Source organism: Vicia villosa, linkage group LG4 (assembly GCF_029867415.1).
Source record: "Vicia villosa cultivar HV-30 ecotype Madison, WI linkage group LG4, Vvil1.0, whole genome shotgun sequence".
Lineage (NCBI taxonomy): Eukaryota > Viridiplantae > Streptophyta > Magnoliopsida > Fabales > Fabaceae > Vicia > Vicia villosa.
Window position 1 is genome coordinate 154,970,414 of NC_081183.1, and position 22,434 is coordinate 154,992,847.

Genomic DNA, 22,434 nt, shown 5'->3' on the forward strand with positions numbered 1-22,434 from the left:
CCTTGTATGATACTATCAAGCTGAAGTGAATGTGGAGGAAAAACCTCCAATTCCTCAAATTAAAGTAATTCCTACCAAACAAAAGGAAGAAGAAGGATGATATATTTTTCATGTCATATAAGTCTCCCTAATAAAAAAATTGAAAGGTCAAGCTTAGGACCTTAAATAAGCGATTAGTGGGAGGCAACCCATCAGATAAGTTTTTTATTTTATTTACAATTTTAAATTTCATGTTATTTCAATTAATCGTTTTTATTTTGTAGCATGTCATATTAAGGAGCAATATGACAAAGATGTGAGAAATAGATTGAAAGAAGAAAGAGAGATAAAAAACTCTCTCTAATCCTAATTTTTATCGCTAATCTATTTGCACTTTCTAGTATTATTGTTGTTATTTCAGGAAATTGGTCCAAAATGAAGTCGCACCTCTCGAGCATCAACATCAATCAGACAAGGGCATAATGAACCAAACAAAACCAAGACTTCAACAACACCATGCAAGACGCGCCAGACTTTTTCAGCTCCATTGACACGTGATTGTTGTTCCAATAGTAGTACCTAAAATATTCGACTATCTTTTGTACCACTTCTTTAATGCTTTACTTAATGAATGAGTTTGTGATTGTTGTTTCTGCAGTTAAAAATTTGCAACTCTAGCAATGAACAGGTAATCAATAAGATAAAAATGTGACCTGCAGAAAGGTTCCTTACGAATTGAATGAGAAGGAAGAAAAAGGTAATCAATAGACTTGTATTCGATCTCCAGTACCGATAAGCAGGAAAAGAGTTGGTGTGATAACAAAAGGAAAACTGTGCACCTAACTCCAAAGATTTAAGCCTACTTTCCAAAAAATATCCTACTCGATCATAAGCCTCGTTATAACCGAAAAGCCCTCATATATGTGTGTTTTGATTACCTTAATAAATTTTATTAGAACGTGATCAAACTCAGTATAAAATGTTTTGCATATTGATAGAAAGGTTACCTTATCAAATTTAGTTAGTTATAGTGAGATGATGATCAACTTGAATACTTGACAAGGTTGAGGGGATTTTTCTGAATTTTCTCAATTGAAGTCAGGAACAAGAATGAGGATTAGGTAAAAAATATTGAAATGGTGACGTTCATTTGTTTTTGTTTCAGTTTGTTTTTCTGCTTGAAATGTGCAGTTGCAAGCAAGTTACTTGAGGACAGGCAACAATTGTCATCATCAAAAAGAGAGAGAATGTGGATCTATGTGCTTACATGTATGAAGTTGATGACGACAACGATCATTAGTGATCGTTGGAAACTCATGCCAATTGATTGGAAAAACTATTTTGAGCCAGCAAATCAATTGGAGAGGGGATGCACGATTAACAAAACAATTAGGACAACACCTTAATGACATACAACAGCATTTCACGACGCGAAAAATACCCGAACACATCGCACACTTGAAATACAACAAAGTCGTCATCAATCTTTATTTGTTCCGAAGGAGCGGGAAAACATCGAATAAAACCCACAAAGGAAAACGAATGGTCATCGCAACCATGGATACGTTCGGGAGTTGGTTATGCAAGGGAAGGTATTAGCACCACTCACATTCGTTATACTCAACGATACCCATTTAGGTAGTCATGCGTATGAGTGTTAGCGTGAATCGTTTGTAATCTTCTACTTAGTGAGCGAGAAAAAGATAAGAAAGTTTTTTTTTTAGTTTATTGGGTTTGACGAGATGTTGGCTCTCGCTCCTACGTATTCCCTGCTACAATGAAGAACTCAAGACCATGTAGTTCTAAATAGAAAACCATGTGTTGGTTGATTTCTTTTAGAGAATGATGTATTAGACATTTCGAGCGTTTAAACCTTTGATTGATGCTTGCTCTATGAGGGTGAATCTTTTGTTTGTTCACGTCAAAATGGATAAAACACACTCATTTATGAAAAAATTGAAGTTGCGCCGAGGAAAAAAGAAGTTTGATTGGTTGGATTGATTTTAAGTGAAAAAGAGTATCCAGATAGGAAGCCCTACGGATATATCCAAATACTCGGGAAAGGAAGAGGTCTAAATCCAATCACCTTTTTTTTCATCCAAAAAAGTTATTAAGAAAAAGTGTGAGACGAATCAAGATTCGTGTTTCTTAGGAAGACAAATACTCAAACAGTGAGCTCTACAACAGTGTTTGAGTATTCAGGAAGGGAAGAGGTCTAAACCCAATCACCTTATTTTCATTCTAGTTTATTATGAAAAATGTTTTTGAAACGGGGTTTGTAATAACTTGACGTTGGATCAAATGTTTGAGGTTGATTTACAAAAGTATTTCGAGTTAAGCGGGAAGGATGCTCGACGTTGGATTGAGCTTTTGAAACTTATCTTGAAAGATCGATTTTATTGCGCACATGCTTTTATCTTGCTTAACAATCGATATTATCCAAGTAAATAACCATACTAGCAAATAATTAAGTACTAAAAGAACAACATAAACCATACAAACATGCACATAAAGGATAAATCAAGCACTTTCAAACTTACCAAGCTATCTCTAAAAAATTTCTTTAAAAAAAAATTGTTTAATCCTATTTTGATAAAGAAAGCCTAACTTCTAAATTAATATTTTTAATTAACTTGAAATAGAAAAGAAAACTAAACTATTTGGATTTAAAAATCAATTTGGATTTAAAAATCAATTTAACAAGAAAAAATAATTACTCTATTTATTTATGAAAAATAATGAATGCTAAAAAAAACTTCAATACTATTTTTTTTATTAAAACAAATTCTAAAAGACTAAAGTAAACTACAACCAAAAAATAAAATAATAAAGAGATGAATTACAAAAAAAAAACATCATATTTTATTTTTTAGAAGTGTTTTCGAAGATGCATCTCCGAATTCATCAAATTCATCTTTTTCTTTTTTTGCGAAAAAAGTATTTTCGGAGATGCATTTCCGAAATATCCTAATATTTGGTCTTGAGATTTTTCAGATATGCATTTCCGAAATAACCAAATATTTATTAAAAAGGTTAAAATCAAGGTGAATCAATTGTATTAATTGTATAATTAATTGTATTAATCAAGATACCAAATTTCTTTTGATTTTATTTTGTAAAAATATTTATTTATAACATAGTTATAATACAATAAATAAATATTTGGTTTTAATTATTTATTTATAATATAACTATTTTAATTAATTAATAAATATTTATTTATTTATTTTAAAAAAATATTTGATTTGATTTTGAAAAGATTTTATAGATGATCCCAATAGTTTATAAATTATTCATCATTTTTTAACAAGAAATTAACGCGTTATCTACTCATTTAATAATTAAATGTCCTATTTTAATATTATTAATTATTAATAACATTCAAATTTTGATTATAATATAAATATCTTTTTAATATAAATATCTTTTTAATATTGTAAATTATTTGTTTTTATCAATTCTATGATAAAAACTTTTAAAAAAAGTTTAATTAGAAATGTCAGTTTTATTTCTCCAAATAAAATTGTCATTTAAATTAAATTAAATTTTTAAAGTTACAATTAAAGAATACTTTTTATATATTTTATTCAAAAATTATTCATAATTTTAAATAAATAAAGATAATTACATTTCACCATTGCAAATCGAAATTTAATTATTACATTCATTGTTTAATTGCATATCATAAATTAATTTTGATATTTAATTTTCAATTATAAATTTAAGTTTTTCATTATTAATAATAACTCAATTTAATTATATTATAATTATATTATAAATAAAAAAAATTTAAAAATAAAATCAAAAGAAATTTGAAATACCGGTTAAAAACCCCTGAATTTGAAATATTGAGATACTTTGGATATGCATATCCGAAAACACCTAAAACTAAAAATTAGATGCGTTCGGATATAGATATCCGAAAGGTATTTTGGAATTTTCAGATGTGTTTTTCACCATATAAAAGTGTACTAAAAATTCCTTAAAAAAATAGGGATGGCGAGCAGAAAAACATATGGCCCATGGATTGAAAGCCAAAACCAATTTCAAACCACTCACCTAGGGGTGGCAAAACGGGCAGCCCGCCCCGCCTTAAGCCTGCCAAAAAACGAGCGGGACGGACAAGCCCACCAAGTAAAATGGGCATAAAAATCATGTCCGCCCCACCAACTTGATGTCTTTCTCATTGTCATTTCTTGTATATATAAAGGCTACATAACTATTCGGATAATTACACTAAATAATTACATTGAAAACAAATCAATTTATGATTTATTTCCCTTATTTTAGAAACAAATCAACTATCTACCCAATACTAAAATGTAGCCCAAAATTACTAATTAGCCCTTACAACAAATATTTTTTACACTAGGTCTTTCATGTAATTAACAAATTCAATATTCATCCATGCCATTTGTTCACCTTCAATTGGTCAATTTATTCAATTTTTGTACTTTTGCCATAACACTTTTCAGAAACTTTTGTTTCCCTCCAACAAATATACTCTCAATGTCCCTCTTTCTCTCTCTCTTGCATCCAAAAAAACCCATCCTTTCTTTTCCAAACTCAACCCGTGTTCTCTGCACTTTCTTCTCCCAAAACCCTAATCCGCGCCGCCCCCTTCTCCATCTTATCTATGGCCGTCTCCACCTTCAATGGAGAAATCAATACCATTTTGTTTCTCTTCTCCTCACGATCTCTTTAGAGAACCAAAAAAAGCCACAGACTCTCATCCCTGCCGCCGCACATCCAGATCGCGTGGAATCTCCCCTCCCCGCCGTCGCACACCCAGATCGCGTGGAATCTACCCTCCCCGCCGTCGCACATTCAGCTGCCGTCACACCATTCCAGCTGATTCTGTAAAGGTATACTTACTTTCTGTTTTTTATTTGTTTATTGATGTGAGTTGGGTAAAAGAAGAAGAAGGAAACGAGTAGAATCACCATGGTTTTGATTTCAATTTTTAGGTCTTTCTAGGTTTCGATCTCATTTTCTGATTTCAGGGTTTAATTTAAGAAGCAAAAAGCAGGAGAATAACTGGAATATGGAGAAAAGCTCTTACAAAAATTATATCTAAAAGTTTCTTGGTCTTCTTTACAGTGTTGAAAAAGATGACTACTCTAATCCCATAGAAGATTTGAAACATCGTCAAATGAATTTGGGAGGGAAGTTAAGGTATTATGTGAACCTTATTTGACTATATTTCTTAAAGAAGTAGAATACCAGATATTTTTTGTTGAATGGTTTTGTCGTTTTGTTAACAATTGCGAATTATATTAAAGATCTAAGTAGCTAAGTGTACATTGTGCAGGAAAACCGGATAGTTGAATACACTAGACGAAAGGCAAAGATTGATCTTCTGTAAAGAAACCACATGTAGATGCTTTATAGTGACTTTCATTGCTAGAAATTTCAAAAACATCATATTGCCCAGAAGTGTAACTTAGCATGTATATTAATCTGGAAATAAATATTATTTTTTGTTCAGACACTTCAAGGGAGAATATTTAGCTATAAGTGATGCAAAGAATCTACTTAGTTGTTATCTCGATACTGATATTCAGAAACATTGTCCCTTTTATTGGCATTGTAGGCTACACGCTTACTACTATAATGGAAGTTGTTGCATATGGAGAAGACATGGCCATTTTTCTAATAGAGTTTTCAAGTTTTAAACATTTTGATATTCTTTGGTCCTATAATATTGTGATACATACTGAGTTTTTCCTTTTTACCTTTGTAGCTCTTGCACTTGGCTCTTACTACTCCAAATCTATATGATTTCTACAACTATAGACCTACTAAACCAAATACGATTTACTTCTAAATGAGTTCATACAGGAGTAAAATCACTCTCTCTTGCACTTTATGTTAATAACCAAACACAACATTTATCAAAATGAGATCCAATGCAAGAAATTGTATTCATATATTTCATACCTTTCATTCTAACAATATTTATCAAAACCCACACTCATCACGTTGTTCTTGAACAAAGTTTCAGGGGAAAATTTGTGGTGTAGTTAATCGATAGAGATCGAGGTGAAAGGATTCAGTGAGATAATGGTGCAGTTCTGTTATCACATTATACATGTTTATGATACATAATGACACAACTACCAGAAACTGACATCAAGAGGTCTTTGAACTTATACTGCAGACATGTCTTGCTTTGATAATGCAGTATTCTTGCACTTGAGTTAAGCACAGGTTTGTATTTGAAGCAGAGTAGGTTCGCTCCGGCTTAGGTAGCGAGGAAGCTGAATTTCTTGCTGAGATGTGAGAACGTCGAGATTTAGGTTGGATTGGAGCAAGGGTCAGTGTTGAAACCAAACTCTAAATAGCTAATTCTCAGTATTGGATGTTTGGTACTATGTGTGAATCTCATGCACAACAGTCCGATTAAGAGATCTTCATTGTGAATCACAATGTCACGACGAGATGCTTTCGGAAAAAAAGGTGTAACTTTGTCGAGTAGGAGTGTCGGTCTTTGCATGCCGTTGTTTCAATGTTGCACAATTATAATATGGTGAAATTTGTTGGTTCTGGTGTAAATTGGTTTTGGAGTAAATTTGTTTTAGGTTTAGCAGGGTTTTCATTTTCTTTTGTATCATGTTACTCTTGGCATGTCTCATGCCTTATTTGACTTTATTTAATATAATTTCTTTTTTTTTTCTTCTTAATATAATGTCTCATGGCTCATTTTCTATTGTATCATGTTACTCTTGGCATGTCTCTTGGCATGTTTGAAAATATAAAAATATTTAAATACTTATTCAATAGGTACATCAGTATTGTACTATTAAACATTCTCTATATAAATAGAGTGGATTGAAGTTATATAACCTATTTCATATTGTTTGTTGAATTTGTTGAAGTCATATAAGATTCTCTATACAACATTAAAGTTATTTATAATTTAACAACCAACTAAATTTTATTTTAATTGATTTTAAACGATTGATTAAACCATTATCAATGAAAAATTTATAGTTCCCATTTTTTGCATTTCAAATAATTTAGATGCATTTTAAGGTGTCAACTAACATCGGCATTCATTTACGACTATAATATAGTTCTCATTTTTTGCATTTCAAATAATTTAGATGCATTTTAATGGCATAAATATTTGAAACAACATAGATATTTGACTCAATTTTCGGTCTAATACTTTGTCGTTACAATCTACTATGCTATTATATTGTATTTTTCACGGGTCATTATCAACACAATACATGTTTTAATTTAATTAATAATTGTTTTATTTGAGCATTAAAATTCTTATTTTTCAAATGTTAATTTTTTTGTATGATTATATTATTTAATATAATTGAATTTATATGATCATTGTTCATTTTATAATTAACTCATTTTAAATTTACACGTATTTAAATAATTTTATACCGTATTAAATAAATTTACCCGTGCGGAAGCACGGGTATCTTACTAGTTCTAGAAACAATTCTTATTCTAGGAACAAATTCTTTTTTGTCTTTGTTTTTTTATATATTTTAAAAACTCGATCTGTTTCTTATCGAGGATCATATATTCGGAAGTGTCGCAACATAAATCCTTTAAAGTAACTTCTATCGTCCTGCTGTCGCGTCTCTCAATATTCAATGTATGTAATTGTGAAGCAACATTGAATTTAATAGTGGCCATGGAAGTACCAGTCTTTTGCATGAACCACCAGTTTATGACATTTCTTTTCACATTCAACAAGCTTGTACAATCATCAAGATGTACTTTTTCTAGTTTTGAGGCAAAAGACAAATCTGAGAGCTCAACCAAGTTCTTGCAACCGCTTAGGCATAACGACTTCAAATTCACAAGATCCTGTATTATAAGAAAGTAAAATTTATTTGACAAGTTGTGTATTTTTTTTCTCAATTCTTTGTCTATGAAGTAAACAAGCTTTAACAAAATACCTGCACTCCATCCCAGAGCTTTGCAATTCGGCCATGTTTTATATCAAGTTCAACAAGCTTCTCAGCACAAAACCATGCTGGCAAGGATTTAAATGGAAAACAGTCCCATCTGAATAACTTATTTCATCAGGCATGCAATCAAGACCTCTGGAAATATGCACATTGATTCTTCTCGTATCGCCTGAGGGTATATAAAATTTCAAAAGCCTTAGCCTGTACATTCTTTGAAATGTTTGAGGGCTTAATGTCAACTCTTTGATTTGTGACATGTCCAAGACAATGCATTCAATACTTTCAATACCCTGACAAACAAAAGAGTAAATAAATTTAAACATAATGATGGGCACATTAATTTACTAATGTAGTGTATGGACTAAGCAATTTGATCTCTACCTTGCAATACTTTAGGACATTGTAAACTTCTTTAGGATCCCACAACCGACTTCGTTCTCCAGGCTTTTTCATATATTCTACATATCGTCCCATTTCTTGTAACAAATCATGCATATGTACTGTGTTGTTTTTAGAAACAGTTACAAGAGACTTGTCTTCAAGGGTTCTCATCCCAATTTCCGTAGAGAAGCCACAAGCATCTAATATACTTGCTATTTGGCTTTTTGTTTCTCCTTTCAAACAGCAGGCTATGTCTAAAAATATATTCTGCTCTTCAGGGTCTAATCCTTCATAACTCAATCTCAACACATCATAAATTTCAGCTTTGGGAATTTTCTTCAGTTTTTCTAATGCACTCTCCCGTTCTTTTGGTCGTTTGAAACGAAGATGTGATCCCAGAATTTTAAGAGCTAGAGGAATGCCCTTAGCATAGTCTACTGCCCTTTCTGTCAAGTATTGGTATTCCATTGGTGGACAGTCTTGTTGAAAGGCATTGAAGCTAAAAACCTCCAGTGCTTCACGAGAATTCAATGCCATCACTTGGTATACTCCATCAACTCCACCATTAAATACTTCTTTGTTTCGGGTTGTCACTATGATTCGACTGCCTGGTCCAAACCAATCTCGCCCTCCAACAAGATATTCTATTTGTTTGGATAAACTCACGTCATCAAGAACGACAAGGACCTTTTTACATTTAAGTCTTTCAACCACAAACCTGGAACTCATAGTAGGGGTGTTAATATCAATGCTTTGGTCCCCTAACACTTGTGCCAGAACTTTATTCCGCAACTTTATTTGATTTCTCCATTTTTCCCTGACATTGGCAGCAAAGTAACATCCCTCGTATTGATAAGAGACTTTTGCAAACACAGCATCTGCAATGGTTGTCTTGCCTATACCGCCCATACCCCAAATTCCAATAATATGCATGTCAGCTGGCCCAGAGCATAACAATGATTCCACATGTGCAATGTGTCGAGAAATTCCAACAAGCCCCTTCTTTAGAACACTTGGGCCCATACATTTCAGTTTATCTAATATAACTTCAACAATTTCTTTAACTAGAACTGCCTCAGACCTAGATGAAGAAGAAAAATTGCAAAATTATTAGACACGTGAGGATCAAATAACCACTGTTTCTTTGATTGATTATACTTAAACTCATATAGCATATTACCATACTCGCAAAATAAATATTTTTCAAAATCTATTGCTTTTCTGTCAAAATGTTTTTGATTAGCTATTCAATCAAAAATATTTTTCAATGAATATACTAATAACTAAGATTTGTTTATTAAAAAACAAATAATTTACCATATATGGCAAATTTACCTATTTTTGGAGGAAATCCATCCTGCTAAGTTAGCAGCTTTATGCAAGGAAGTTCTCCACTTGTGTACCTTGATTAGATTGTCACTGAAACGCTCCTCGTGTTTGGCAAAGGCATCTTGATAGGTTCCCCTCTGGTGTCTCACATGAGATGGATCAATGTGATAGAAAACAGGTATGACAACAAGTTTTTTCTTGTCATTGCATTCAATGATCTTCGCGAGTTCATCCAAACACCATGTAGAAGAAGCATAATCCTGCGAGAAAATTGTTACGCAAATGTTGGAGTTTTCAATAGCTGAGAGGAGAGTTGGTGAGATACTATCTCCTCTCTGAATTTGCTCATCATCCATGAATGTTTGGATGTTTTTTCCACAAAATGCAGCATAGAGATGGCTTGTAAAATTGCATCTAGTATCTTCTCCTCTGAAGTTAAGAAAAACACGATGCTTTGAGTTTGACTCAGAAGAAGAAGCCATCTATACACCAATAAGCATTCAGTTGTCAGTTGACTTCGATTCTTTGTCAAGTCTTCTTCAAAAATCTTCTTCTCCTAAATTCCAAAACACTATTTATGAAGGTTTCAACTATCATTGGTGCGAAAATAGCTATATATTTGTAAGAGATGTTCAATTCTGATCCAGAGATTACTTTCCCCTTATAAAAGATTTTTAAACTTAAAATTCATATTGTAAATAGTCGAATACTTGCGGCCTATCATATTATAAGCAAAACAAAATGATGAAAAAGAAATTAAAAGGTGTTCAAAGGTTTAGCAGTAATAACAAGTACGGGTGAAACCCTAATGGTTAGTAGAAAAGATATATCCATCGTGAATCGTGCTCCATCAATAATAGAGTAAACAACCAAAAGCGTGTGGAAAGCCGCGTTCCAATTTCTAAAGGGAAAGTGACTCGTTATAAGTAAGTTACTAGTGAGCTCATAGCATTGACTTCAAAAAGGAGGTCGTCGTGTAAACTTCATAGAAAGAAAGGGAAATTACATTCTTGTAAAAAAAAAAAAAAAAAAAGTAGAAACAAGTTTGGATTGGAGTAACTTTGAACTTCTGTATCTTTTTCTGGGGGCTATCTCTTATTTATTTTCAAAATGAATCAAAATTACTAAAATTATGTAATCATAAATTAACTCAATCATACTTGGAGAAATTTAACATTATTTCATGACGTATTTCAAAATAATTTTATAACTTATATTATTTTATCCTTTTAGTTTTCTATTTTGGTTTGTAATTTTAAAATATAAAAGCTATTAAAATAAGAATATTTAAAAATAAAATTATTGATATGGCATGTCTAATATATAATTTAAAAAGTATTTTAGTTATTCATGTTTTTAAAAAGAAAATTGAAATTATTTATTTGACAGTATTAATAAACTTTTTTATGGGAATACCAGAAAACATCAAAGAATCAAATTAGTGTTTAGTTTAGTTTGATATTTGTCGACTAAAAACAGGTTTGATTGATTTGTTTGGATGTTGAATGATGAGAAAATAAATGTTTGTAATTATAAAAGATTTGTATGGATAACTCTAACCTAAAGTTTCACTCTCATCTTATTTATTTTTTATGATTACTCATTTTTTATATTATTTAATCTTTTTAGTGATTAACAGGGCCGGCCCAAGAGCCAAGCTGCTAAAGCTAGGGTTTTAGGCCTCAAAAATTTGAACTTAAAAAAGGCCTCAAATTTTTTTTATTTCAATACAAAAATATATAATGATATTTGAATTACGTATATTATTATTGTAGTTGAATTGTTAATATATAGGCCTCTTTTTCTATTGGTATTTAGTTCAACTCTTAACAACCACAAAATTAATATTTTGAAATATATTTTAAAGACCTCACTTTAAAATTTGTTTTAGGCCTTTAAACGGGTTGGACCGGCCCTGGTGATTAAACATGTATTCGTTCGGACATACCACTCAAATCTTTGGTGATCAGTCAATAAATAATATTAAAAGTAGATATCATATAAGGGGATGGAGTAATTCACCTCAATATAGATAGGTGAGTTAAATGAGTGTAAATTGCAGGTCCAAAGTTCGATTACTAGCGGTAGCATTTACTTAATAACCCCTAAGGGTCGGTCTAGTGGTGATGACTCGGGTCTTAAGGTCTCAAGCTTAAATCTGATTAGATGCAAACAATTCATGTGATGGGCTAAGTCCACACAAAGCTTTGCTTTAACCAGGGACGGATCCAGAAGTTTTAATAAGTGGGGTTAAGATCAAATTTTTTTATACAAAAATTAGAATCACATAATATAAATATTTATAGAAAACATATAAATACTTATGTGTAAAATGATGATAATGTATATCTAAAAAGTTAAATATTACAAAACAAAATATTAATGTATATAAAAAAATTGAAGACAACTTAATATTCAAGAATTATAATTGCTCTCTACGTGTCTTCATATTTTGAAAGTGTTGTAAAAAAAATTCATTTTCAACACCATCAAATATATCACTTTCTATGTACGTTACCAAGCAATCATTCAAAAATTCATCCCTCATCCGATTGCGCAGTTGATTCTTCACAAAATTCATAACTGAGAAACTTCTTTCAACTGTTGTTGTAGCCACAGGCAAAAGTAACGTCAACTTCAGAAGTAAATACACCGTCCGATAAGCAGTGTGTTTTTTAGTCTCCACCACCATTCTTGAAAGATCACTAATTCCATGTAAATTAGAAAATTGTTCACTAGAACAAACATCCATGATATAATTTTCAAGTTGATTGTTGAGTCCCATGAGCTCTATTGGAGAAAATTCAGACGGATAAAATCGAGCCAACTTAATCAATTTTACCTTATCAAATGCATAAAATGAATCCCGTGGACTTAAACTTGCTACACAATTAAGCAATTCACTATTCACCTCTGTAAATCTATTATTCAACTCTTGAAGTTGTCTATCAATCACTTGATAAAATACCTCGACTTGAAAGTGATGCAAGTTTGAAACTATTTCAACATTACGCCTTGGTTTTCCATGTAACATGAAGGCATCATCCATATCTATAATGTCAATTCTATGCTTCTCACAAAACAATGTCACTTCATCAAGTAAACTAGACCAACCATATTCTCTCATATTTTGCAATCTTTCCCTTGATACTTTAACAAATGTCATAGCATTTACAATATCTTGATCTTTTCTTTGTAGTGCTTGAGACAAATCATTAGTAATTCCCAATATATTTCTCATCAAATGCAATTTAAAAATAAATTCAAAGGATTGCAAAGTATTCAATAATTGACGAGTTTCAACTCGTTGCTCTGCACTAAGGCTATCTTTTAAAATTATATCTAGCACCTCACAGACAGAAGGAAACAAAGAAACCAACCTTAGCAATGTACCATAATGTGATCCCCATCTAGTATCTCCAACTCTTGTTAGTGTAGTTTCTTGATTCAAGCAGCGGCCAGTTAAAATTTCTACACTCTCTAATGCTTCCATTACTTTAAGAATTTGACTTTCTATAAGAATATCTCTACGCTTGCATGAAGCTCCAACAACATTAGATAAATTGTTAACTACAAGAAAAAACCAAGCAATATCATCATGCTTTTTAGCAACCGCTACAAGTGCCAATTGGAGTTGGTGAGCAAAACAATGAACATAGAATGCACAATTATTTTCTTTTAAAATCAAACTTTTGAGTCCATTAAACTCCCCTCACATATTACTAGCCCCATCATTTCCTTGTCCACGAACTCTTGAAAAGCTTAAATTGTACTTTGTCAATAAAGACTCTAGTGCCAACTTTAAAGACATAGCACTTGTATTTGCAACATGGACAATGCCAAGAAATCTCTCAATGACACATCCTTTCTTGTCTGCATAGCGTAAAACAACAACCATTTGCTCTTTAACTGAAACATCTCGAGATTCGTCAATTAAAATAGAGAACAAATCATTGTTAAGATCAACAATAATAACTTTAGTGGTCTCACAAGTAGCAGCTTTCACAATATCTTTTTGAATGCTAGGTGACATTAATTTGAGATTTCCCCGATCTTTTTTCAATACTTTATCAATCTCTTCATTATTATTACAAAGAAATTGTAGAATCTCAAGAAAATTACCTTTATTCTTTGAATTCATTGATTCATCATCACCGCGAAATGCCAATCCCAACTTTAATAAAAGTCAAATACAATCAACTATTGCAGTTAAATGAATCTGATATTCCCTCTTAATCAAGTCAGATTGTTTGTTGATAGCAACTTCAATATGTTGTTTTTTATTCATTAGTGCATTATATTTTCTCAAAGCTTGATTGTGAGCACTATTAGGACCTCCCACATGGACATTGAGTCTATCTTTCTTTTCCCAATTTGAAAACCCCTTAGTCACAAATGCATCCCAACCTTTGTGTTCTCCTATCTCATATCTCATAAGGTAACAACATAAACAAAACATAGCATCTTTTGATACACTATATTCTAACCAACTACCAAATTCAAGAAACCAATCAGGATTGAACTTTACGTAAAGATGTACCAATTTGTCGTTGTGGAAAATTATGCTCCTTTGGTTGAAAAGGTCCTTTTTGTAAGTAAGCTCTTCGAATTTCATCTCGGTCATTTGGATGATAACATGACATTTGATTCCTCTTTCCAGGATCAGCAGGAAGATTATCCAAATCAACATTTAAAAATCTTTTTTTCAAAGATGGCTCTAATGGTTGTGTTGATGTATTTTCCACTTCATTAACTTGTTGAGACTCTAATGTTGATTTTCTTTTGAAATACTTTTCTATTTCTAACACATAAAAATACAACTCTAATTAGTTACTTGATTCAAATACAATTACAACCATAAGCTTAAAACTAGTGTGATACCCGTGCGTTCGCACGGGTACCCGTCGTTTTCGCGCATTTGGATTGAAGAAAATAAAAAATATTAATAAAAGATTAAATTTGGGTTAAAATGAAAAAAGTTATAGAAATACTAATATTTAAAATATTGAATATTGAAAATAAAAATTAAGTAAGAGAATAAACTTTATATTGGTTAGTAAAATAGTTATATTGTTATTCAATATTTTGATCAGTAACTTTATGTTTCTGTTGATATTCAATAGTTTGATCAATAATTTCATGTTCTCGATAATATTTAATAATTTAATTATTAATTTCATATTCCCGTTAATATTCAATAGTTTGATTAATAACTTCATGTTTCCGTTAATATTCAATATTTTGATAAGTATTTTTATGTTTTTGTTAATATTCAATATTTAATAATTTAATTAATAACTTTATATTCCCATTAATATTCAATAGTTTGATTAATAATTTCATGTTTCCGTTAATATTCAATATTTTTATTAATAACTTTATGTTACAATTAATATTCAATAGTTTCATCAATAATGTCATGTTTCTGTTAACATTCAATATTTCAATTAGTAAATTCATGTTTTCCTTATTATTCAATATTTTAATCAGTAATTTGATATTCTCTTTAATATTCAATATTTTTATTATTAACTTTATGTTACAGTTAATATTCAATAGTTTGATCAATAATGTCATGTTCCCATTAATATTCAATATTTCAATTAATAAATTCATGTTTTCGTTATTATTCAATATTTTGATCAGTAATTTAATATTCTCTTTAATATTTAATATATTAATCACTAACTTCATATTTCCATTAATATTCAATATTTTGATCAATAACTTCATGTTCCCGTTAATATTCAATATTTTGATCAATAACTTCATGTTCTCATTAATATTCAACAGTTTAATCAATAATATCATGTTCCCGTCTTATTCCGGATTTGTTTGATCTATCAACCAATAAGCTATGTACTGTTGTTGAGTTAGTTGTTTGGGAGAACGGTAATCAATCTTGGAACTTGGTTCAATTGTTTGGTTCTGATTTTAATCAGGTTCAAGGCACGACATGAGGATATATGTTGGTTCAGTGGCAGCTGCTTCAGGAGATGGTCCTCGCGGTTAGTCTGGATCCTACAGCAGAAGATTCCTTCGTTTGACAGCAGAAGCTCGATGGAGTTTTCACGGTTGCGAGGGTTACATATTTGATTTTCGAGCAGAAGGAATCAGCATGGCACCCTATCATTATCCGGAGACTGAATATCATTTGGAAGACGAACATTCCGCTAAAAAACAGAGTTTTTGTGTGGAGGATGTTTATCTCCAAATCGCCTTCAAGGGACTTGCTGGCGCCAAGAGGTATGTCCGATAATTCCTTCAATCTAAATTGTGTTCTTTGCGAGAGCCATGAGGAGTCCTTGAACCACTTATTCTTCTTGTGTCAAACATCAAAAGCTGTATGGGAAAAGATTTATATGTGGTTAGGAGACAACATTAATTTTTCTCTTGAGGAGTTTATGGGCTTTGATGTTATTCAAGAGAATGTGAGAAACACATCTACTCGAGACATCGTTAATATTATTTGGTTGGCAACATTATGGAGTCTTTGGCTCATGAGGAATTTAATCGTTTTTGATAATGTCTCTTATAGCTTTGAGGCGATGTACAATAACGTTATGTTCTTCTCGTGGAGATGGTTAGTGTGTAGCAATATTTCGTCCCGGTCTAGTTTCTATGATTGGTACAAGTTACCTCTATCTTGTTTCATTTCTATGTAGTTCCTTCTTTGTTGTAAGGGTTGCATCCCTAGTGCGATTTCTTCAATCAATTGCTTATTAAAAAAATATTAATAGTTTAATATCAGTATCATATATGCGTACCATAGCAGTACCCGTGTTTTAAAATAAAGAAGAAAATTGTCACGAATACCTGCAAATATTTAAAAATAAATATATAGAAAATCACCAACATGATAAAACCTAAAATATCTAATAATTATAAATACTTATAAATATTTTGTTGATTAAATTAAAAAATGTATTGTGGTAATAGTGATCCGTGAAAATAGTGAGTTTCAGTGATAAAAATCACAGGAGTTGGTAAAATTTACAAATATCTCTCTCATTATTTCCTTAAAATATAACAATAAATTGATAATTTTAGTGATCAAATTCACACGAGTTGCATTACAAATTACAAAATGAGAAATTATGATGTAAATTTTTTATAGATGTTGCAAAATATATAACTATAGAAAGTTCAATTCATACAAAGTACAAAGAGATGAAGGATAGCCTACACTTAATTTAACTTTAAGTACCATTTTGTAGGTTTTGCGTAATAGTGTCATTTTGATCATATATGCAGATTGGAGAGAGATAAGACCAATTGTATTCTAAATGAAACTAATCAGAGTCAATTTTTTGTCCAACTTTAAGTCATGTAGGAAGTCAGATACATAAAATATTAAATCTATAACTATATATAAAGGAGATATCTTCTTTGGCTGACCTATTTTTGTTCCAAAATTACTCTCAATTAATTATTTTTATATTTTATTATTTTTTTATATTTTAAAAACTAAAAATACTATACACATGTTCCAAAATTACTCTCAATTTTATTTTTTTTATATTTTTATATTGTATTCTCTAACTCTATTTTGTTCTTACACACTAATTTGCATCTCATACAAATTTAGTTTCTCTTTCTTTACCATTTTCATTTACTGTATACTTTCTTCATCTCTATCTCAAGTGTGTGCTCTATATAACATTCGGTTAATTAGTTTATTATCAAATTTTTTATACTCTTAAATTTTAGCTATTCTCATTTTCCTTCTGCTATTAAAAAGAGTTTTTGAAATAACAATGATGGCTGTACCATTTCACTTCAATTTATATTGTTGGTTAGATAATTGAATTTGAAATTAAGTTAACATGGTGATTAAAAAAATTCTTATATTGTTGGTTAGATAATTGAATTTGAAATTAAGTTAACATGGTGATTAAAAAAAAATTCTTACATCGTTTCTGCAATTTTTAAAGTATATTTGTCATAGTTATTAAAAGAAGTGGATGCAATACTCTGCACGTACTGATTAATTATTATTGGCAATAGTATAGGCATATAACCTATTGATAATTTTTTATAATTATGTATAAAGTTATGTATCATAAAATGATGGTGAATAATTTCTCTTGAACCTTTGTTTTGTCTTTGTCAATACATTGTATAAGTAGTCTGTATCAAAAACTCTCATTTACCCTTCATTTGAACTACTCTCATTTACAACTTTCAACCAGTGGCGAAACCAGACCAAAATATTTGGGATGGCCGCCAAAATAAATTAAAAATTTTAAATATATAAATTATGCAACCTCTAAAATGAGAGATCATCAAGTCCTCGTTAGTGTATTACCAAACATTTATTTTTAAAATTTTTAAATGTTCAAATCTATTAACAATAATAATCACACATAAGTCTTTTTCTATCACATTCATCAACACAAACTCTAATACGAACAAAGAATTAAATTTCACTGCAAAATGTTTTTAACAAATATTAAATATTAAAATTCTCATTCATTAGAAATTAAAACCAAGCTAATACATATATACACATTTTTAGAACAACATTGTTAAGTCCTATGAAATTGATTGGAACTTATGCTTTTATGAAATGCCAGACTTCAACAATGCTTATAAGGTTTAGAAAAAATTTATTTGATTGTTGTCTTTATTTTTTATTGATTTTTTTTATTTTTACTATGAGGTTTGTAGAATAAAAGTGACTCTTTTTTTTACAATAGAAAACAAAAAATAAGGTCAGAACAATTATTTGGACATTGAAATGTTTGGACTGCTAGTTGTTCATGGAATAAAGAAGGTTCATGGAAAAACAAACAAAAATAGCATTGAAGTATAGATATATGAGTAGCGAAAAGTAATAGTTTGTGGGACCATGATATTGGTAATTAATTAGAATGATTCATTCCAATGTTTATAATGAATATGTTTCTTTTTTTACTGTGTATTAGAATAGCATTGCTTTAAGATAATTTGTAGCAAGTAGTCTGTCCAGTCACTAATCCAATCTATACATTTTGTATTTTTCAAAAAAAATGGGGTGGCCGTAGCCTTCCCCAGTCACCCCCTGGCTCCGCCACTGTTTTCAACACTGTAACTGCATTTGACGTCTAATTAAACCACTTTCAATCTAGGGTTAATAAACTTTTTGGTCCTCTAAATATTGCAGATTTCGTTTTTAGTCCCTCTAAAATTTTCCTTTAAGAAATCGTCCCTTCAAAAATTTTCGTCTAAACTATTGGTCCCTAACGTCAAATTTGCTAGAAATTAGCTACGACTTTAGCCACCGATTAGCTACGAAATTTGACGTTAGGGACCAATAGTTCGGAAGAAAAATTTTGAAGGGACGATTTCTTAAAGGAAAATTTTGGAGGGACTAAAAACAAAATCTGCAATATTTAAAGGGACGAAAAAGTTCATTAACCCTTCAATCTATAAAAAAAAAAAAAACTTTCCAGTTCTAATAAATATAGATAATTGATGTAAAAAAAATTATGTCTCACTATACACAACTATCAACACTGTAACTGCATTTTACACGATTATTTTTTAAATTATTTGGGTTATCCACTTTCTAACGTTTTTTCTTCTTCAAATATACATGTTGAGAGAGAACATTATCTATCATCAACTCTAATATCCATGCCAACTGCAGAAAAGTTTCTTTTGTTTTTTTATCAAGAATTGGGAGAAACTGTTATAAAATCATCCTGATGTTAGAGTTTTGGTGATGGTCGCTTTTTCTGCTGCCATATCACCTCTCCAAATTCGATGAAATCAGCCACTACGCACAAACCGCCATGTTTATATAGCAGACACCACAACCATATTGTGAGAACCAACAGAAGCAACGACGCCCGAAAACAAAGAGAAGGAATTATAAAGCAACATAGAAATCAAAGAAATCAAAGGAATAATTTGAAGCTGGCCTAGTTATAGAATCAGTTCCCTCTAAAGTCGATGTAGTGTCATCGGGTTGTCTAGCAGAAGCTGCATAACCACCTCCGATGTGAGAAGGACTCCATGATGAGCCATGAACATCATCGGCAGCAGGCGATTAAGTCTAAAATGAAAATAACGGAATATGTATTGTGTTCTTATTATACCAAAAAAGTGAACATGGACCCTTAAAAGACTTACGTGAAGTATGAGTTGTCAAAAATGAGAAGATTAGAAGTCCATGGGCCCTCAAATCCAGAATGCTCCTTGTGTACAGCTCCCTACCAATTACATTAAGCATAACCAAAAGAATAAAGAGCACAACACTAAGAAAGTACCATTATATATAACATTTACAAAAGTCTGCTGAAATTCACACAAAGGAGGAGCAAAAATAGAATACACCATAAGCAATGCAGAAATACTGTTACAACTAAGGGCAATGGAGAGAAGAACTACATCAAAACCTACAACACCTCAGCAAGAGCCAAAAGAGAAATGGAGAAAAATGAAACTCAGCCTCACCCCCCTAATAAGGACAAGTCTCAATGTGTTTTTTTGACACTTAGAGTTTATATTACTAACCTTTGATACATCTTGTTTTTAGTTTAGTCCCACAATGAATTGATTTAATAATTCAAAACAATTTACTCCAGTCCTCCAAAGTAGCTAAAACAAATAAATAAAACTCTTTAGATATATATAGACTTACCGACACTGCATATTTAAATCGTAATTCATTAAAAACAGATTGATAAAATAACAAAGATATACAAATTACATAGACATTATAATAAGCAACACAACATCTGAGAAAATGAATCACTTATAATTAAAATATTAACATGAGCAGGCAAGAAAAATGATTGATAATAATAATTACTTTTCAGATGACTGCAGCTTTGTTTAACAGCATAACGATAAATCTCCAACTCCTCAGAATGATTTATGTCGAATAGACTTCTAAAATTGGTCATGTGAATGGTGTGCTACAAGATTGAATGGATTAGGAACCAAAACCTCATTCAACTGCAGAAAACAATACATTACCACTGTTCCATTTCCTTTTTACAATTTTTAGGAACATTCGTGTTACTTCTTTTGCCTCCAACATTTCGTCACCATTATCAAGCCTTTCAAACGGAACAACGCTCACCTTTCTCGCATTTCCTGCTAGTATCTACATCAAAGAGAAACAAAAATATGCTGCTTCCAAATGCTGATTTAAGATTGTTAGGTGTTACTTCCAAATGGACTTGTTTGAGTAGGAGTAAAGCCAAAATCTACAAAAGCAGGCTTTTGGCCAAAGACCGATGACCCTACAAAAGAAGAGAGTTGGTTCTCAGAAAGAATTAGAAAATCGGAAAAATATAATAACTATAAAAAGATACAAAAGTAATGCAAAAATGCTACTGAGTACCACTATATAATCATCAGTCATTAGAAAGAACTGTAAATTAGCATTGAATAGATAACACATATAGTTGAAAGTTGCTGACATCCTCAGCTTCTTGACTGTATTAAAAAGTTGCTGACAATAACACTTAACACATCTTGTTCGAAACTGTCACGCGGTAGACTTGTTCCAGCAACCGTATATTTCTGATTCCGCAACTGCAACTCAATGATAGCAAACAGCAGGGCGCAAATTCATACAAACATCTCCCTGTAAAATGAACGCCATGTGCAGCTTTGTGTTGGCCTCTTTTAGTTCTTGGATCGGTGAGCCCAGCTTCGCGTCTTCCTTTTCATGCACAGTACGGATGTGTACCAAACTGCCGACGATCCTACAGAGCATCTGCAAAACAGTTTTACGTAGCGAATCTAACAGAAAATGACAGGCAATTAGTTAAAGAGAAAAGCAGTATAATTCCACTTTCGACGAAAATAGGCACAATAACAATTAACACATCTTGTTTGAAACTGTCACGCGGTAGACTTGTTCCAGCACCCGTATATTTCTGATTCCGCAACTGCAACTCAATGATAGCAAACAACGGTGCGTAAATTCATACAAACATCTCCCTGTAAAATGAACGCAATGTGCAACTTTGCGTTGGCCATGCATAAATAAATTCGGTTTCTTCGCCTAGTGTAATCAATAGTGATTCACAACTCATCTTGAATCAACATGAAGAAAGAGACAAAATAGTGACCAAAATGTGGTAATAAAAACCTTAGGAAGAGAATAGAATGCAGATTTGATCTGCTTCACCCTGCAGTTTCATTATTTTTAATTGTGTTAGTCAAATTATCCTTTTACTTTAGCAATTTTCATTGCTACCTAAAATAGGTGAACTCGGTAAATTAAAAAAACAGGAAGTTAGACAGTTAATCTATAAATAAAATATAATTTCAATAATCTCAATAGTAGCAACCATGTTTGAAAGAGTAGTACATACCCGTGTGCACGCATAAGAGGATCCTTAAAGGAAGCATTGAGATCATAGATTTCAAAATCACGAGCAGTGGTAGTTGATCCATATCTGAAACACCACATCAACGTCCACACAATATGAATGCAGCGGTAGAATATTGTGGAGATTGTAGAAAGTGTGAGAAAGAGCGCTTACAAATAGAGAATATGAGGAATGAGGCCTTTAGCAAAAATCAAAAAGGGAATTTGCTGCAAAAAGAAGAGTATGGAAAAGCTTTTTACCAGATGTCCATGAATGTCCTTACCTTGCTTTTTAGAAGCAACATTTGCACAAGCTGAAATTATACTGATGAACGAAACAATATCGGGTACCATGACAGATACTCTCTTTTCCGGGAACAATGAACATCCTGTCAGATTTCATCATTAGGGTTTATGTGAAGGAATCATAATTTTTAAGGGGAATGATTCAAATCATGGGCTTAATCTTTACTACAAATCACAAATAAACTT

General features: G+C 31.4%; 2 protein-coding genes and 1 long non-coding RNA gene across 4 annotated transcripts; 1 reads left to right on the forward strand and 2 right to left on the reverse strand.

Annotated features, from left to right (window-relative positions):
- The first annotated feature begins 4,530 nt into the window (after positions 1 to 4,530).
- Positions 4,531 to 6,654, forward strand: LOC131600015 (uncharacterized). Of its 2 annotated transcripts, XR_009282978.1 has the most exons (4): positions 4,531 to 4,844; positions 5,080 to 5,154; positions 5,291 to 5,355; positions 5,978 to 6,654. It is a non-coding gene; the product is annotated as an uncharacterized LOC131600015 (long non-coding RNA). The 2 variants fall into 2 exon arrangements; XR_009282977.1 differs by having other exon boundaries at positions 5,291 to 6,654.
- A 947-nt stretch (positions 6,655 to 7,601) lies between these two features.
- Positions 7,602 to 10,463, reverse strand: LOC131600016 (TMV resistance protein N-like). The gene is made up of 4 exons (XM_058872249.1): positions 9,636 to 10,463; positions 8,301 to 9,381; positions 7,908 to 8,209; positions 7,602 to 7,815 (listed from the first exon to the last, which is right to left on the reverse strand). The coding sequence occupies exons 1-3, from the start codon at positions 10,109 to 10,111 to the stop codon at positions 7,946 to 7,948; spliced, it is 1,821 nt and encodes a 606-aa protein (XP_058728232.1). The 5' UTR covers positions 10,112 to 10,463; the 3' UTR covers positions 7,602 to 7,815; positions 7,908 to 7,945.
- A 1,588-nt stretch (positions 10,464 to 12,051) lies between these two features.
- LOC131598130 (uncharacterized) lies at positions 12,052 to 22,296 on the reverse strand. Its single transcript, XM_058870761.1, has 11 exons — positions 22,118 to 22,296; positions 21,947 to 22,030; positions 21,721 to 21,760; positions 21,374 to 21,517; positions 21,081 to 21,158; positions 20,965 to 20,994; positions 20,641 to 20,724; positions 19,746 to 19,825; positions 13,894 to 14,119; positions 13,353 to 13,803; positions 12,052 to 13,244 (listed from the first exon to the last, which is right to left on the reverse strand). The coding sequence occupies exons 1-11, from the start codon at positions 22,294 to 22,296 to the stop codon at positions 12,052 to 12,054; spliced, it is 2,589 nt and encodes an 862-aa protein (XP_058726744.1).
- Positions 22,297 to 22,434: the final 138 nt, after the last annotated feature.

What these genes read in the sequence shown, in the direction of transcription:
- LOC131600016 (XM_058872249.1), bottom strand. Translation starts at nt 10,111, where the DNA reads ATGGCTTCTTCTTCTGAGTCAAACTCAAAGCATCGTGTTTTTCTTAAC. An exon ending in TGGATTTCCTCCAAAAATAG is followed by an intron (nt 9,382 to 9,635) that starts GTAAATTTGCCA and finishes TTCTTCATCTAG; the next exon opens with GTCTGAGGCAGTTCTAGTTA. An exon ending in ATGTCCTAAAGTATTGCAAG is followed by an intron (nt 8,210 to 8,300) that starts GTAGAGATCAAA and finishes TTTGTTTGTCAG; the next exon opens with GGTATTGAAAGTATTGAATG.
- LOC131598130 (XM_058870761.1), bottom strand. Translation starts at nt 22,296, where the DNA reads ATGGTACCCGATATTGTTTCGTTCATCAGTATAATTTCAGCTTGTGCA. An exon ending in TGACTGATGATTATATAGTG is followed by an intron (nt 20,725 to 20,964) that starts GTACTCAGTAGC and finishes TCTTTGATGTAG; the next exon opens with ATACTAGCAGGAAATGCGAG. An exon ending in AAATGTTGGAGGCAAAAGAA is followed by an intron (nt 19,826 to 20,640) that starts GTAACACGAATG and finishes TGTAATTGGTAG; the next exon opens with GGAGCTGTACACAAGGAGCA.